This window comes from Pollicipes pollicipes, unplaced genomic scaffold (genome assembly GCF_011947565.3).
Source record: "Pollicipes pollicipes isolate AB1234 unplaced genomic scaffold, Ppol_2.1 Scaffold_4002;HRSCAF=4701_pilon_pilon_pilon, whole genome shotgun sequence".
NCBI classification, from domain to species: domain Eukaryota; kingdom Metazoa; phylum Arthropoda; class Thecostraca; order Pollicipedomorpha; family Pollicipedidae; genus Pollicipes; species Pollicipes pollicipes.
Window position 1 is genome coordinate 27046228 of NW_023596420.1, and position 16368 is coordinate 27062595.

At 55.9% G+C, this 16368-nt stretch overlaps 1 protein-coding gene across 1 annotated transcript in view; it reads left to right on the forward strand.

Annotated features, from left to right (window-relative positions):
- Positions 1-12483, forward strand: part of LOC119094305 (WD repeat-containing protein 26-like) — a 13655-nt gene extending 1172 nt beyond the window's left edge. Inside the window, 14 exon segments of the mRNA XM_037217378.1 lie at positions 1332-1442; positions 1780-1831; positions 4285-4421; positions 5429-5677; positions 5995-6133; positions 6446-6580; positions 7242-7376; positions 8366-8434; positions 8436-8456; positions 8458-8513; positions 8937-9039; positions 10183-10288; positions 11233-11409; positions 12085-12483. Of these exon segments, the coding sequence (XP_037073273.1) occupies positions 1332-1442; positions 1780-1831; positions 4285-4421; positions 5429-5677; positions 5995-6133; positions 6446-6580; positions 7242-7376; positions 8366-8434; positions 8436-8456; positions 8458-8513; positions 8937-9039; positions 10183-10288; positions 11233-11409; positions 12085-12155 (1561 nt within the window). The 3' untranslated portion in view covers positions 12156-12483.
- The last annotated feature ends 3885 nt before the right edge of the window (positions 12484-16368 follow it).

Genomic DNA, 16368 nt, shown 5'->3' on the forward strand with positions numbered 1-16368 from the left:
TTAAGTGGTGGTCACCTATTCATATTGGCTTGTAGGCCATTTAAAGTTAATTTCATGTAAGAATGTGTTTGTCTCCATTGGTTTGACATGACTGTATTGTACTCGAGCCTTGTTTGGAACCGTGGTATTTGTAAATAGAAGCACATGTTTTGGCTTAAATATTTTTATGGGATCTCCATTTCATTTTGCTCTATAGTTGGTCATGTGATACCTGTCACATGTGGTACTGAAGCTATTGCTGCCCTATTCATTGCAGCCCTTAGATATGTTAGGGATGGTATACTTTGAATGTTTAAGTATTCAGTACTTACATTAACCATCACCTTCATGGGATAGGTACATACCCACCTTGACATTTTTAAGATTGGCTTAAAATCATTTTCAGCAAGTCTCCTGAAATTTTCAGTGTTTAATAGATTTAACAAGTATTCTGAAATGTGTTAAGTACAGGTCATATTAGGCTAGTGACCTAACATATATGTAGTCTAATCATGTAAGACAAAAACTTGTCAGTTTTGTTGACTTCTTTTCTGGCAGGATAGTTTATTTATCTGATAGCTTGGAGGTCTCCATTTTGGAGCATTTTGCAGCATTGCTGGCATTGGCCTAGCCCTGCCATTTACTAAATGGTAATGATGAACCAATTATGTCACAATAGGGGTGCCTCATTGAGCTTCCATCACCTTGAGGTCTGATCTGTGGTTGTTTATGTTTCTTTTCCATTACCCTTTAGCCCAGTGCAATCCTTAAATAAGAATGACATTCATTCCCAGATTGTCATTGTGACCTCAGAAATGTCAGCATTGGTCATTGACCTAGTTTAAACTGAAACTGATGTTTTGTGTGAATCAATTCTAACAAGCCACAGCTGGTGTCAGTGAAAAGGAACAGAATTGGTCAGCAGACATAGACTTAGAGAACCAAAAATGTCCTCAGTGAACTGTCCTGGCTTTTGCTATAAATTTCATTCTGAGAGATCATGTATGTGCAGTTGTTGTAACATATTAGATGGATGAATCCAAAGAGATAAGCTCAAGAGATGTTATTTAGAAAAAATGTGATCAAAACATGACCAGATGGCATGTTGCCTGATACTGACCTGGAATCTGATGTCATGTCCCAAATGACCAGAAATACATCTTGTTAGACTTTGTATGAGCTATCCATGTAATGTTTCATTCATCACTTCTGGCTATTTCCTACCATAAGATACCAGGGGTAATATCAACACTCCTTTTTAGACTGTTGGTGATGCCAAAAATCCATGCATTGTCATTTCAGCATGTCAACCTGCTGTGATCTGCCCAGATAATTCACTGCTCTGATTTCAGTAAGAGTGTGGAGCAGCTCATGCTGGAGTCTGGACTCTGCCTAGACCATCCTGCAGCTGCCAGATTTCATGAGCACATTCTGTGTGGGGAATGGGTCAAGGTGAGTGCCAGGTGAAGACAACAGCTAGGCTTACTTTGCTTTGTCTTTGTTGTTTGTCTCCATTGTGATGTTGTGATCTAATTTGTGCCATGAACATGATGAGGCATTAAAGCATATCAGTCAGACTTGCAATGATCTCTATCTCCATCTAATCATCACCATATTTGGGACCACCCCAGATATGGTGGATCCAAGCATTCCTTAAATGCTTTTGCATTCCTTAAATTTGCCTGATTTCCTGTTTTGATAACATCCAGAATGCACAAACTAAGTTCGCCACCCAGCCTGGCTGGCCTGCTGCCACAGGCTGGTCCCATCACAAGCTTACCTGCCTTGTTCCAGGCTGAGGCAGGACCTGCAGGAGCTGAAAGGACTGCTGGATCATCCAGAGGATGTGACTGTCAGTAGATCATTTTCTGTGTTGTTACTGTGCTGATGCTGTGATCTCTGCTAGCTGTTTGTGCTATGAACAAGGACTGGTGCATCCAAGGACAAGTTCATGTGGTCAGCTGAAATAGCAGTAGCCTTGGTTAGTCTAGCTTACAGCCACTTGCATGATGGAGATCATTTTGTAATGCTGTTATACCCTAAGAGCTGTAGTGCTCAGGCCTGGCAGACAAAGATATGTAATAGGCAGGAACATTATTGAAGCTGTGAACTTATTGGCAACCTCATTAGCAGAAGTTGATTGCCTTGTTAAGCCTTAATGACAGTGACCCTGTTGGCATCTGAAACAGTGTTGGATCTAGATACCCTTTATGGTGAAAAAATACTTCCCCTTCCTCTCTTTTCATTCTTGACCACAGGTTCACAAGAACATGCTTCATTTCCAATGGATCATCAAGCCTCCTCACCAGATGTGTGCAAGTGTATGTGCCCTGCTTTTCATGCAGTGTTCTATTTAATGTCCCAGTGGGCTCTGTGGCAGTGTCATGGTTTCGGTTGCTGTAGCAGGTGACGATGTTCAAGTGCTCTACAGTCCACAAAAGCAGTGCCCTCACCGAGCACCGCGGTCAGCCAGGGGTGCAGCTTGCGGTTGCTCAACTGCCAACCGTGCCCGCCCGTGCAGTGGCGGCCAAAGTTAACCTATGCCGTGAATGTAATTGCAAACCACAAGCTCCTATTTGAAAGTCTGCTATAGACCCTGTGCCCGCGACCAACACCCTTAACTAACCTTATAGGCGTGGTGCGTGCATTTCACGAATCCGGCTTAAGCACCATATTTAGAACTACTGTAATTAAGGTAATACGGCAAGCAGCTCAACGCCACAACGTTGCCTGCAAGCACAGACTATTATGGCATTAGCTCTCCCACTCTGAACACACGACGCACCAACTGTGCCTTCAACCAATTTCGACGAGTTTCAAGCAATATCGATGGTCACGCATTCGCGTGTAGATGTTTGTGTTTACTTGGGGCCCTGCCGAAAGTGCGGTCGTATCTGCACGAGTTTAAGAATTTGATTCGTGCGTTTTTCTAGTGTGCAAAACTCACCTCACCTCACCTCACCTCACCTCACCTCACCTCACCTCACCTCACCTCACCTCACCTCACCTCACCTCATCTCGCCTCACCTTACGGCTCATTTCACGCTGCGCGGTCTAGATGGAAAGAAAAGGAGCGATATGTTGTTTTCACGCGTAACATGCTTGAGAGCTACGGACCGCCAGCGTCTCATATACCACATGCTCGGTGATGTGGGCACTGTGCCGTCCAACTTCGCTGGCCTCGTACCGAGTTGTGAAAGACGCCGTTGCCTGGCGGAGGGCAAAGATCGCGCCGACTGCACGTATTGCGCGGAAGAGGTTCGCGCCTGGACCCCGCTAGTGTGGGAGGTGCCACGGAGGGCATGATCTTGTGCAAAACAGGGCCCTGTTTGGCCATGACCACGACATTGTTTGGTACGTATTCCAACATTTGGTCCGGGCGTGAGAGCTGTGGTGCGCTTTATTCTCCCGTCGACTACACAGTCTTTTTTTCTCGATCCATCGTATATCTCTATCTCGATAGCACTATTGACTACAACAGCGCATGTCACCAGCAACTCATAACATCCGATACTGGGGTCGAAGGTCGTGCTGGGCCGTGAGATAAGGTCGTCAAGTTTGACCCTTGTCCCCATACTTACCGGTCGCTACGCACAATATGTGCACATGTAGACATATATATATATATATATATATATATATATATATATATATATATATATATATATAATATATATATATATATATATATATACATAATGTGGTGATTGTGCATGTGCTGTATATTTGCGGCATTCCAGTAAGAGCACATCATATGTATCCAATGTATTGCCACCAGCACACGTCGGCTCCGTGTAGTATATCGCAAGCAGAGCCTGGCAAAGCGTACCTAATTTGTTCGAAGGTTGCCGAATTCACTTGTATTCCTCTTACGCTAAGCGACTACCCCGAAATTACTTGCAGCGTTTTAATGTGCAACAACTAAAATTAAATGACCTAACGCCGAACAGCTACGCTACCTCGCAGTAATTGGTTGTGCTACTTGCGCAGTTACGCGGCGCAAAATGGATGCGTTCGTTCCAAATAGATTCTATTACGCCGAATGATGAGGGGGGGGGGGGGGCTTTAGTTCAACATGGCCCGACTAGGCAAGTGCTGGCGAAAACGTGCAGTAGCTTGACGGGTAGTGTCGGAAGAGACCGAAACCGGCAAGAATTAACAGACCAACCTGGTCGTAGCCCCTCGCCTACTGCGCCGACCGCCGAGATCTACTTTTGGAGGACATGACGGTCTCTTTATGTCCCGCATCTTAGAACACTTAAATTGTCTGTCTATCATGCCACTGTTGGCTTCTGATCTTTGCAGAAGATGCGGTTTCTGCTGTTGGAGCAGAAGTACCTGGAGCTGCTGGAAGATGGACGTGCCATTGATGCCCTGGACGTGTTGCGCCACCAGCTGACGCCGCTCAAGCACAACGTCCAGCGGGTCCACCAGCTCAGCAGGTATGGCACCCCTCCTGTCACCAGCTCAGCAGGTACGGCACCCCTCCTGTCACCAGCTCAGCAGGTACGGCATCCTGTCACCTGTTTAGCAGGATATCGAAGCAGGCCATGCGCACCATCCGTACCTTTGAAAGGCAGTGGTGTGTGGTTGTGTGTGTGTGTGTGGTGTGGTGTGTGGTGTGTGTGTGTAGTGCGTGCGTGCGTGCGTGCGTGCGTGCGTGCGTGCGTGTGTGTGGGGCGCGCGCGCGCGCGCGTGCGCGTGCGAGTGCGCGTTGTGGTGTGTGGAGGAGCAGGGGAAGGGGCAATTCGGGTTATGGACCAGAAGTGATTGCTACACTGTTTTATATCAATTCAGTGGTCCTCCATGTCTTGAGATGTCCGGGTGGGCGCCACGTCGTGAAACGTAGGGCGACGGTGTTCCTCTTATGAGTGTTTAATGGTGCATTGGTCCATGAAGGAGCCAGATAGTGGCAGACTGAGGCAGTGTTGGTGGTCGGTGTCGGCCGGTGCTGCCCCGGTCCCTGTGTCGGCTGGTGCTGCCCCGGTCTCGATGTCGGCCGGTGCTGCCCCGGTCCCGATGTCGGCCGGTGCTGCCCCGGTCCCGTTGTCGGTCTGTGCTGCCCCGGTCCCGATATCGGCCGGTGCTGCCCCGGTCCCAATGTCGGCCGGTGCTGCCCCGGTCCCGTTGTCGGTCTGTGCTGCCCCGGTCCCGATGTCGGCCGGTGCTGCCCCGGTCTCAATGTCGGCCGGTGCCGCCCCGGTCCCGTTGTCGGTCTGTGCTGCCCCGGTCCCGTTGTCGGTCTGTGCTGCCCCGGTCCCGATGTCGGCCGGTGCTGCCCTGGTCCCGATGTCGGCTGGTGCTGCCGCAGTCCCGATGTCGGCCGGTGCTGCCCCGGTCCCGATGTCGGCCGGTGCTGCTCCGGTCCCGATGTCGGCCGGTGCTCCCCTGGTCCCGATGTCCCGGTGGGAGTGCGACTGACGTCTCCGGTGTGGGCGCGCTGCTGCAGTTACATCATGTGTAGCACGGCGGAGGACCTGCGGGAGCAGTCTGGCTGGCCGGGCGCCGGCGCCGAGTCTCGCGGCCTGCTGATGTCCCGCCTGCAGCCGTTCCTGCCGCCCTCCGTCATGGTGCCCGGCAGCCGGCTGGAGACGCTGCTGCAGCAGTCGGCCGAGCTTCAGCGCAGCCGCTGTCCCTTCCACAACACGGCCGCCGACAGCGCCGATCACGGCCTGCTGGTCGATCACCTCTGCTCAAGGCGGGTTACTTTCAGCCCCTCCACTTCGCATGTTTGGTTAGCTGTTCCAGGTGCTGAGATGTCGCCCCTGGTGGTATGGTGGCCACTGTCACTCGCCAGTTGAAAGTAACCGGGACTGAGTTGTTAAATGGGGGTCAATGACGATTCTGACTGTACGCATTAGTGGTAACCCGTATATCATTTCTTTCCCAGTTCCGTAATGTGAAGCGTGCTGTATGCTGTCATTTGCATGTGTCTGGAAGGACCACTTAACGCGGCCGCCGGCTGGCTTCCCTATTTGGATATTGTGACCAGCGCACCTGCATGCGCTCTTGCAGGGAACAGTTCCCGACCGAAACGGTGCAGATTCTGCGCCAACACAACGACGAAGTGTGGTTTTGCAAGTTCTCGCCGGACGGCCGGAGCCTGGCGTCCGGCTCCAAGGACAGCACCATCATCGTGTGGGACGTGGACACGGTGAGTGTTGGGCGCCGGCGTGTCGGCTGCACGGGGCGCCGGGCCGCCAGGCGTGCCGTGCCGCCAGTCTGGCATTGCGCGCTGTGATTTGGGCGTTGTTCGTGGCCTTACGCCGACCCAGCCGCAGGGCGGAGCTCGCCCACCTGAGTCTAACCATCGGGGTGGACCGTTGCCAAGTGCTCGGGTTGCCCCATGTGCCGACGAAACGAAACTGCTGCAGTGCGACGAACAACTGACGCGCCGCGCTGGTGGGGATGCTCCTGAGTGCACGGTGCGTGTGTGCGTGACGGACGCCGCACCCTGCCACCGCAGGAGTCGCTGACGGTGAAGCCCCGCCACACGCTGGTGGGCCACAGTGACGGGCCGCACGGCTACCCGCTCTGCTACCTGGCCTGGTCTCCCGACTCGCGCTACCTGCTAGCCGCCCACGAGTCGCCCGAAGTCCGGGTAAGAGTCGGCCCGTCGGCGATGGGGTGGAGCCTGGTCGCCTGGCGACAGGGACCTCAGATCGTGGCGCGGCTGGGGCATGCGTGCACTGCGGAAGGAGTGCTGCAGTATTGTAGCCCGGCGATCTCAATCGAGACCATGGCCCCCGCTGGGGTCGGGGCGCCGTGCTGTATGTGGCATCCCGACCGCTGTTGGCTGCCGTGCTATATCTGACATCTGGCCTCTGCTGGCCGCTGTGCTGTGTCTTGCGCCCCGGCCTCTGCTGGCCGCTGTGCTGTACCTGGCGCCCGGCCTCTGCTTGCTGCTGTCTTGCATCTGGCACCCCGGCCTCCCTGTTCGCCGTGCTGTATCTGGCCTCTGCTGGCCTGTTCGAAATCTAGCTCAGGTCTGAACAATGCCACGGACAGGCCTCCCAGGGAAGTGTAGGGGGAGGTGACGTGTTCAGGGATGGTCCGCCTGCTGTCTGGGCGGCAAACCTCTGCCCACAAGCAGTGTCACCTGTGTGCGTTCAAAGCGGCGGGCAGGCTGCGGCAGGCGTTCTCAGAGGTGGGGGGGGGGGGGGGGGGGGGGCCGGCGGCGGCAGGCGTTCTCAGCCTATCTGTCGACTGAGTGAGGTGACTCTGGGTCCGCGCCGGCTGACGTCGGCTTGGTCCCGCCGCAGATCTGGGATGCCGTCCAGGGAACCCTGGAGAAGAGTGTCAACCACGCCAGTAACGACGCCATCATGTGCGGTGCCTGGCATCCGGACAGTACCAAGTTTGTGTGCGGTGGCACCCACGGACAGTTCTACCTCTTCGTGAGTTGGTGGACCGCCGTGCACGGTCGCCGGCGTCGCCTGTTTTGGTGGTGGGACCGTTTAAATCGGGGGTATCGGCTGCAGGTGCGCAGCAAATTCAGCTGGCTGAAGCTGCCATTTTCACAATGTAGCGGGCTCTGCGGTCCTGTCTGCAGTGGCCAGTGTTGCAGAATCCCGTAGTTTAGCGGCTCGCAGGCCCGAATGTTAGGAATCGTGACGTTTACCCAACGCGGGGCGAGACAGCTGAGACGTGGTCAGGTACCCTGGGATACGCTTTGACCGCCGACTTACATATAACGCGCATCTCAAAATGTTACGCGATCGCTGCTTTAAGTGTCCTAACATTCTGAGGTGTGTGTGCCGCACATCGCACGGGTCAGGCAGAAGCACTTCGATGATAATATATCACTCGCTCGTCCGCTGCAGCTGGATTTTGCATGCTTGACATATGATGGCGCGTTTGAATCCAGCAAGAGTGCACTTGATGTCATTCATCATATCGCTCTTCGTATTATTGCTGGGGCGTTCCGCACATCACCCGTTATTGTTATTATTGTTATTATTATTATTATTGCTATTATTATCAATATTATTATTATGGTTTTTATTATTATTATTAATATTATTATTATTGCGAGCCTTGGCGAAATCCAGCGAGTGGGTATGCTGACGTCGCGTCAGTTAGCTGTATGGCAGAGTCACATGAGCCACCACTGTCGAGGAGGAGGAAAATGCTCGGCATGCGTAATGCCCGTAAGTGGTGGCAGTTCCAGCCTTATCCGACATATCACGCGGCATTTTCTCAATGGCCTGTGAGTTTCCCTCGCGGCGGACCGACTTGTTTCCCTTGCCGTGACTCATCAGGCGGCCGCACGGTGGAGACCGCGTTCTGCGTGCGGCGACCTGTTCAGCAGTGCAGGGACCCGGCTGTCGCACCACCACCTCCCTGGAGCTGCCGTCCGGCGCGCCAACTGTGCCCTCTCCGGCAGGATATCCGGGGCACGCAGCACGACCGCTGGGAGGGCGTGCGCGTGCGCTCGCTCTGGTTCCAGAACGACTGGTCAGACCATACTGGCCGCACGACACACACAACAGGGTTGCCGGATACTACTCGGATGACCCCAAGCCATACGAAATGTACGACCGCGCCCAAAACGCCTGCAGCGTGGATTCTCAGAACATTGCACTGCCATAAGCGGTAGGCACTTCGCAAGGCACTTTCGATGTTGAATCGCATGTCGCCTGGGAAGGGCGTTATTAGTTGTGAAATCCATGTGCAAGTTCAGTAGTCTGAGCCATCAGTCTTCGCCCCACAAGGCCCCTGTTGCTGCTTCAGTTGTGGAGCACGCCGCAGCACAGCCTCCCCCCCCCCCTTCCACCGCCGCTATGTCCAGCAGTTACCTGCCGTGTCATGGTCTGCCACCGCCATTGGTGATTCGCTGACTGCTGTCGGCCTCCCGTCGGGGACGATCACGGGGCGCTGAAGGCCGGCAAGTCTGACGAGAGTGGGACCGTGATGTCCATGTGCATCAATGACACGGGCGGCTGATGTGCCGGCAGTCTGACCGAGAGTGGCGACGTGATGTCCATGTGCATCAATGACACGGGCACGCTGGCTGCACTCAACGTGGCCAACCAGGGCGTCCACCTCTGGGACCTGCAGGTGAGGCTGTAGGACCCACCCCTGGGACCTGCAGGTGAGACTGTAGCACCTACCTCTGGGACCTGCGGTGAGACTGTAGCACCTACCTCTGGGACCTGCGGTGAGACTGTAGCACCACCTCTGGGACCTGCAGGTGAGAAGTAGCACCCACCTCTGGGACCTGCAGGTGAGACTAGCGCCCGCCTCTGGGACCTACGAACGAGGCTGTAACGCCCACCTGTGGAACCCACAGGTGGGACTGTAGCCTGTGGATGACTTAGATGAGACTAGACATTCAGAAGAATCCCAGTGGGAAACACCGTTTGATATTGTGTAATACTTGTGTGATTTGTTCAATACTGGGATGGAGTTCACGAAAGTCCTTCAGCAGAAACCCGGTAGAAAACGCTGTGTGTGCTATTGTTGTGTGTGATGTTGTTCAATCTGCGGGTAAAGGCCGTGAAAGACCTACAGCAGAATCCTAGTGCGAAATACTCTTATACTCTGTCATATGACAGCCGTTTCTGTTACGGAAGGCTTGATGTAGCCTCTACTGAGACCAGTGCGCCCATCCGCACGTTTGTCGTCGGAAAATCTGCAGTTACAGGCACCATCAAGCGGCGGTAGAGCCCCGGCGAGTTGTGTTCTGAACGAATTTATGTAAACACGACTGGCCGATGTTGGACTCGATCGCCAGGCTGTTTATGGAAAACCCCAGTATGTCTGTCGAGGTCCCATTTATTCACGCAGAGGCGCAGCCAGAGTATTGAAAAAGTTGGGCACTGGGGACGGCGAGCATCGGGATTGACTTGGGGCCAGCACGCCCTCCAAAAATTCGCCGGGCTTGGCGCGCTTGATTTCGAGGGGTCCTGGTCGTTTTCGATTTACCTTCGGGCCCCCTGGTTTGGACGCAGATTGCAGAGTGAAATAGGGCCAACAGTTTGTATTGATGTGACTCACCGATTTTTGCACGTGGATGTTCACCTTTTCCTCAGAATCATTTAGTGGAAAAGCTATTTAGGAGTTTGGAACGGTGCATGCGCGTTCACAAGTCTTAAGAAGCAAAAACCACGACGTCCAAGGTTGCAATCGCCGAAGGGGGCTTTCACCCCATGCACCCAGGTCCGTCACTGCTATTAGTATCGTGCCTTTGTCGCATTTCAGGACAAGGTTCTGCTGAGGAAGTTCCAGGGCCTTACGCAGGGCACGTTTACCGTATACGGCTGTTTCGGTGGCCTAAATCAGGAATTTGTGGCCTCAGGCAGTGAAGGTGAGTGGCTCTCCCATGCTAGATGGCGCAGAATATATTGTTTTTGCGTTTGGGTATACCATGTGTATCACGTTTTGCAGCAGCATAGATAGCTGCAGACCATGTGGGTTAAGGTGTGGTTTGTCATATGCCTGTAACCATGTCCTCTTTTTGGCCCGAATCTGATACTCACACTTTTACGCGGGATATTTGTGTTTGTACATTTTTATTGGCACCTTTTAAAGCATGGCGCTTTGGATCAACCTAAGTTCTGACCGAATGTGTCTGCTTTCGCTTAGTAAATGTGTGGCATTGTGATGTTTAATCATCTTAAGTCGTCAGCAGATGTTAACCTCCGCAAAACGGTCTTCATCTTGCCAATTATAACGTCAGTATAACCTTCCGTGGAGAGTGATGCGTAATCCATGACATCTCCGCTGACACCACTTTGTGTTGTCAGCGGAGATGTCGCGTGCTATCGGTGTGCGAGCCTACATAACGTCCATGTTCAGTGTAACGCGTACCCGTGGTGGTGGTGCTCTGGTGGGACGTGTACGTGTGCTGCTTGCGTTCCATAGTATAACGTCTATAGTGTTCCATAGTATAGCGTGTTCACGCGTTGCCTGTTTTCTAGGTGCATCTTGTCAACGCATAAGTATACACCAGTGTTTCAGGGTGTCTGTTTCAGCGGAGCGTATGCATAAGTGTGACGTGGCTGCATGGCTGCGCAGCCGAAGCGCCCGAAGCCCCAATTACTAGTGTTGCGCGTACATGTCTTGCACGTGTTTGCGTTCGTATTCCAGGATGTAGCACGCACACGTCTGGCATGTGCTTCAGCGTGTGACGCGCACACGTGGCGTCTGTGTATTACGTTTAACATGAACATTTGCCACCCGGGTTCTATAGTGTTGGTGTGCGCCTGTCGTCCGGGTTCCCCAGTGCAGTACGTACTGTCCATGTTCCAGAGTGCAACGTGTACATTTGGAACACGCGGCGCGAGAAGCCGGTGGCCGTGCTGCAGGGCCACACCAACACGGTCAACTGCGTCACCTGGAACCCGCAGTGCCCCAGCATGCTGGTGTCGTGCAGTGACGACAGCACCGTGCGCGTCTGGGGTCCGGCGGGCCCGCACCGAGCCGCAGGTGAGCACCGCTCGGCCGGTGACGACCCCACTGAGCTCGCACGGCGCCCGCCGGCCGTCGGTGCCGGCCTCGGCCGGGCCAGCTGGTGCAGGGCTGGTCGCAGGGGCGCCCACCGCTGTGACGACGCGCCGTCGATGTCTGGTGCGTTGACGTGACGCTGTGCGCCGTCGCTGCGCCACATAACACCGTGGGCCGGTGGCGGCGCCGGAGCGACGGGTGTGGTCAGAAGCAGGCGCTCTCACAGACGGCTGGCCAGGCGGCGGCGCCAGAGCGACGGGTGTGGTCAGGAGCGGGCGCCCTCACAGACGGTAGGCCAGGCGGTGGCGGCGCCAGAGTGACGGGTGTGGTCAGGAGCGGGCGCCCTCACAGACGACTGGTCAGGCGACGGCGCCAGGCGACGGGTGTGGTCAGGAGCGGGCGCTCTCACAAACGATGGTCGGTCAGGAGCGGGCGCTCTCACAGACGGTAGGCCAGGCGGTGGCGGCGCCAGAGTGCGGGTGTGGTCAGGAGCGGGGCGCTCTCACAGATGGCTGGTCAGGCGGCGGCGGCGCCAGATCGACGGGTGGGGTCAGGAGCGGGCGCTCTCACAGACGGCTGGTCAGGCGGCGGTACTGCGGCTGCCTTCGACGGCGGCCGATTTGGTGGCGCTGGCTGACGCTGCGCTCCGTGTTTCAGCGACGGGCCGGGCGGCTGCTGCCAGCAGCGGGGCTTCCGATCTCGCGAGCAACGGCTCGTCGGCCACGTAAGCGTGGCCGCCGGTCACGCCGTGCCTTGGCCGCCCGGGCGCTTTCTCGTCACAGTGGTCTCAGCAGGCGGTGCGCTCAGGGGCGCGGGGCGGCCGCTCGGCTCGGACGAGCCACCTCTGTGCCGCGTGGAGCCGGCCGCCTCTGCCGTCGCCGACAGGCGCGCCGACTGCCGCCCACCTCATCACGCGCCCGGCGACAAGCGAACCGGCGATCTGACGTCAGACGTCTCATCCCGCTGCCGGCGCGGGCCGCTCCGCCCTCTGCTGGTGGGAACCGCCCGCCCCTCCCTCCGCCGGTGGGGGCCGGCCCTCCCTCTGCCGGTGGGAGCCGCCCCGCCCTCCCTCTGCCGGTGGGAACTGCCCCGCCCTCCCTCTGCCGGTGGGAGCCGCTCCCCCTGCCGGTGAGGCCGCCCAGCCCTCCCTCCGCCGGTGGGGGCCGGCCCTCCCTCTGCCGGTGGGGCCGCCCAGCCCTCCCTCTGGTGGGAGCCGTCCCGCCCTCCTGCCGCTAGGAGCCACCCCGCCCGTCCCTCCGCCGGTGGGGGCCGTCCCTCCCTCTGCCGGTGGGAGCCGCCCCGCCCCTCCCTCGGCCGGTGGGAACTGCCCCGCCCCTCCGTCGGCCGGTGGGCAGGACCTGTCCCTGTTTTCTGGCGACGTTGGCATCTCCCGCCCTCGGCCGGTAGAGCCGTCCCTGACGTTCTCGCCTGTAGCCGGCTTTGTCCTCTCAATGTTAGCTGACTAAGCCTTTACCCGGTGTCAGCCAGACTAACTAGCCCTCCCCCGATGTCAGCTGTCTCATCGTCCTCATGGCAGCCTCCTCGTCCTCCCGGTGTCATCCAGTTCAGCCCGTTCCCAGCTGTCAGCGGGGCCATCCGGCCTTCGCAACGCTTCTTTTGTAAGGCCCCCAGCCTCGTATGGCCTGAGACTGCCTTGCTGCACGCAAGCCTGGGATGGGAACGGTACGAGCTGCTCGAGTGGCGTGGAATGCCTGCTCTCTTGTGCGTGTGTGGCAAGGCAGGCATCCGTACAGCACTGGTTAAGAATGGTATCTGGAGAGGTTGGCTCAGGAATCTCGTGCAGAGTGGATATCTGCAGCATAGTATGGAGTGGCATGCATGTGCCGTGGCATGGTTTGTGTGTGGCGTGGGCGGCAGCTTGATCCAGGTGAGAGGGTCTGCGTCGGTGGTATCCAGAGCGTCGCAATCGGGCGTTGCGCTGTGTGCCTGGCTCTACCATCTTGGCTCGGCTCTCTGCCTTCCGCCACAGCCTAGCGGCCTGTTGCCGTGCCGTTGCTTGCGCGAGCGGCCCGACCCGGCCGCGGGCTGCCCCGCCACCAGGTCCGTACCAAGCTGGCTTGCTTCAGTCGAAAAGCCCCGCCCGGCCGCCGGCCCTCAACCGTCCCGTGCTGTCCCATTTCAGGCCAGTCCTACCGACTGATCACACCCGTCCCAGCTGGCGTACTGCGGTGCGGACCGTCTTGCATTTGTGCAGATCGGTCTCCAGGGGTGACTGACGGGCCCAGGCCGGTGGGGTGGGGCGCTGATGCCTGTCGACGACGGGCAGTGGTTCCTGCTGATGGCGGGCGGTGGTGCATGCTGATGATGGGTGGTGGTCCCTACTGGTGGCGGGCGGTGGTCTCTGCTGGCGGGGGATGGTGGTCCCTGCTGACGGCGGGTTGCGGTCCCTGCTGACGGTGGGCGGGGGGGGGGTCCCTGCGGACGTCGGGCGGCGGCCCCTGCAGGCTTCGGCTGGTGGCCCCTGCTGACGTCAGGCGGTGGTCCCTGCTGACGGCGGGCGGTGGCCCCTGTTGACGGCGAGCGGTGGCCCCTGCTGCCGGCGGGCGGTGGTCCCTGCCGCCGGCGGGCGGTGGTCCCTGCTGACGGCGGGCGGTGGTCCCTGCCGACTGCGGGCGGTGGCCCCTGTTGACGGCGGGCGGCGGTCCCTGCTCTGGAGAGTCGGTCCCCGGCAGTGGCAGTTCATCTAGGTCGGTCTGGAGGGGTTCAGTCGGCCGAATCGCGTGTGCTTGATGCGGGCCGACACGGACGTGTGGATCGCGACCAAACGCACTGCAGTTCTTTGTGGGCTTTAAATCATTAGATTAGAAACTTTTAGAGGCGAGTGAGGTGACGTGGAGCCCAGAGACATGTTTACAACGTCTTGTCCACATCGTGCACCGATGTTTGTATGCTAATTTCGGTTGGTTTCTTCGCCTGTTTATATCCTGTGGCCACTAATCGAGCGGAGGCCGGTGTGCCCCGCACGCTACTGGGAGACCGGCCGCCTGCCGGCCGGAGCTCGGGAGTGGCGTCTCCGTAGAGCGCCGGCGCGCCAGCTCACAGCCGACGCGCGGCGTCCGCTCCCGCCGCCCGATTCGATGTGTTCTAAACTGTGTGCGACGTCTGAATAAACTGTCCTTTTAGTCGTGACGTTGCGGACGGGTGGCTCTTGCTGTGACGCTCGAAGGGGAGCAGCAGCGGTGCGGGGAGCTTGCTGGTAAACTCGAAATGATGTCCGTGGGAGGCGTTGTCTGTTGGGCTCGGCAGTGGCGGCTGGGCGGTCTCATTATTTTGGGAACTACTTAGAACGCGGTGCTGAATGTGTCACAAACTCCTTGTCTTGCGTGTAATATGTTCTCCCTTGAGCACCGTCGAAGGGCAGTGATGTACTACCACTCTTGCGTCTGTGTGTATCATGAGGTCTCTTATCGAGGCGCGTACAGCTATGTAACGTTTGGCGCGGCTACGCAGTACTGGACGAAAATTATTTCGGAAAACCTTCGGGATAGTTCAAGTTTACCCGCACCCGAGCACGCGCTAGTGTTGAGTTTATTGAGGGTTTGCATCCACGTATTTTTCATGTATCGGCAAAGCACCATCGCATCCTATTTCGATGGTATGAAAATAAATCCACAAACATCTGGCCACTCGGCCAGTGTTCAGCGCCACTTCCATAGCTCGTCTGCGTGGTTGCAATCCTCTACCTTTTACCATTGTACAATCGTTTGCGTAATGGAATGTAATAGATTGCCGGAAGGAATCAAAAACATTAGTTATCATTGAACTGAAAAACATTAGTTATCATCGAACTGAATAACAAGGGAGAAGTCGTGTCACCTTGCGCCAGCCCATTTTCTTGCTCAAATATATCCGATAACTGACTACATTTCATTTGGAATGTCCTACATCCTAAATACGCTTGTATATCATCCATCAACCGCCCTCTAAATCCCGGACTGTACAGTTTCCAGAGGGGAGGAGATCAAGCTGGGGTAAAGGTCAAATTAAATTGCCTTTTAATCTCCGGGGGAAGGGGATCCGCGCGGCACTCCAGACGGTATTTCAGGAGGCACGGCCATGCTAGCAACATGCCACTTGGCGTGGCGGGTGGTCTTACTGAAATAACGATGAAATCGACTGAGATTTGCGATTTTACATCAACTAGCTTTTATTGCAGGAACGGTCTTGCATTCCATTTGCATGGAACACTTAACTGCGCATGCAAACGGAAAGCTTTATAGAACGATATGGGCATAGGGAGTGCTTTTGGGATCATCCGTGCGAAGGTATGATGCTAGGGAAAAAGAGTAAATCAAATGTCAGAGGCTGTAGCAACGGTGTGCGCATTTTTCACTTCGGCGGTTAAGCAGGCCGCCATAATATAACGACGTAAATCACGGCACAGGTACTTATAAAAGCATAACGTCTCTGCCCCATTCCTTGAAACTTTTGGGCTCAAGGGCAGGCGAATCTGCAAACTAGTCCGTCGCCTTTCGCTTCCTCAAAGACAAATCCAATCCAGTTCCGTCAAGGAAAGCGCATATATTTTCAGAATGCCCTTGAGAACTTAGTCGCGTTTCAGCCCAACTCAACACATGAAACATGAAGCCCACATGGTCAGCGTGTCTTTCCGAATTGACATTAGTCTCCAGTTCGTTAAACGCGTGTCCGTGTGGCCGGTTAAATGCGACGTCCTCGGGTGGGCAAGTCAAGTTGCCCCGCCCCCTGAGACCTCAAGAACTGAGCGGACTGGAGACACCAAGCTCGTGTGGTAGGCGGGGCTCTGGGGTCTCATTTACTTCAGGCTTTGAGCTCCCTAGACTATAAGCTTTGTGTCAAATGAGGTCAAACAAGGTCAAACTCCACATCGGTGTCCGAGGTACCCCAGACCTCATGCCACGGAAACGGCATACGAGTTAGTTCCTTGGCTTGGGAAAGCAA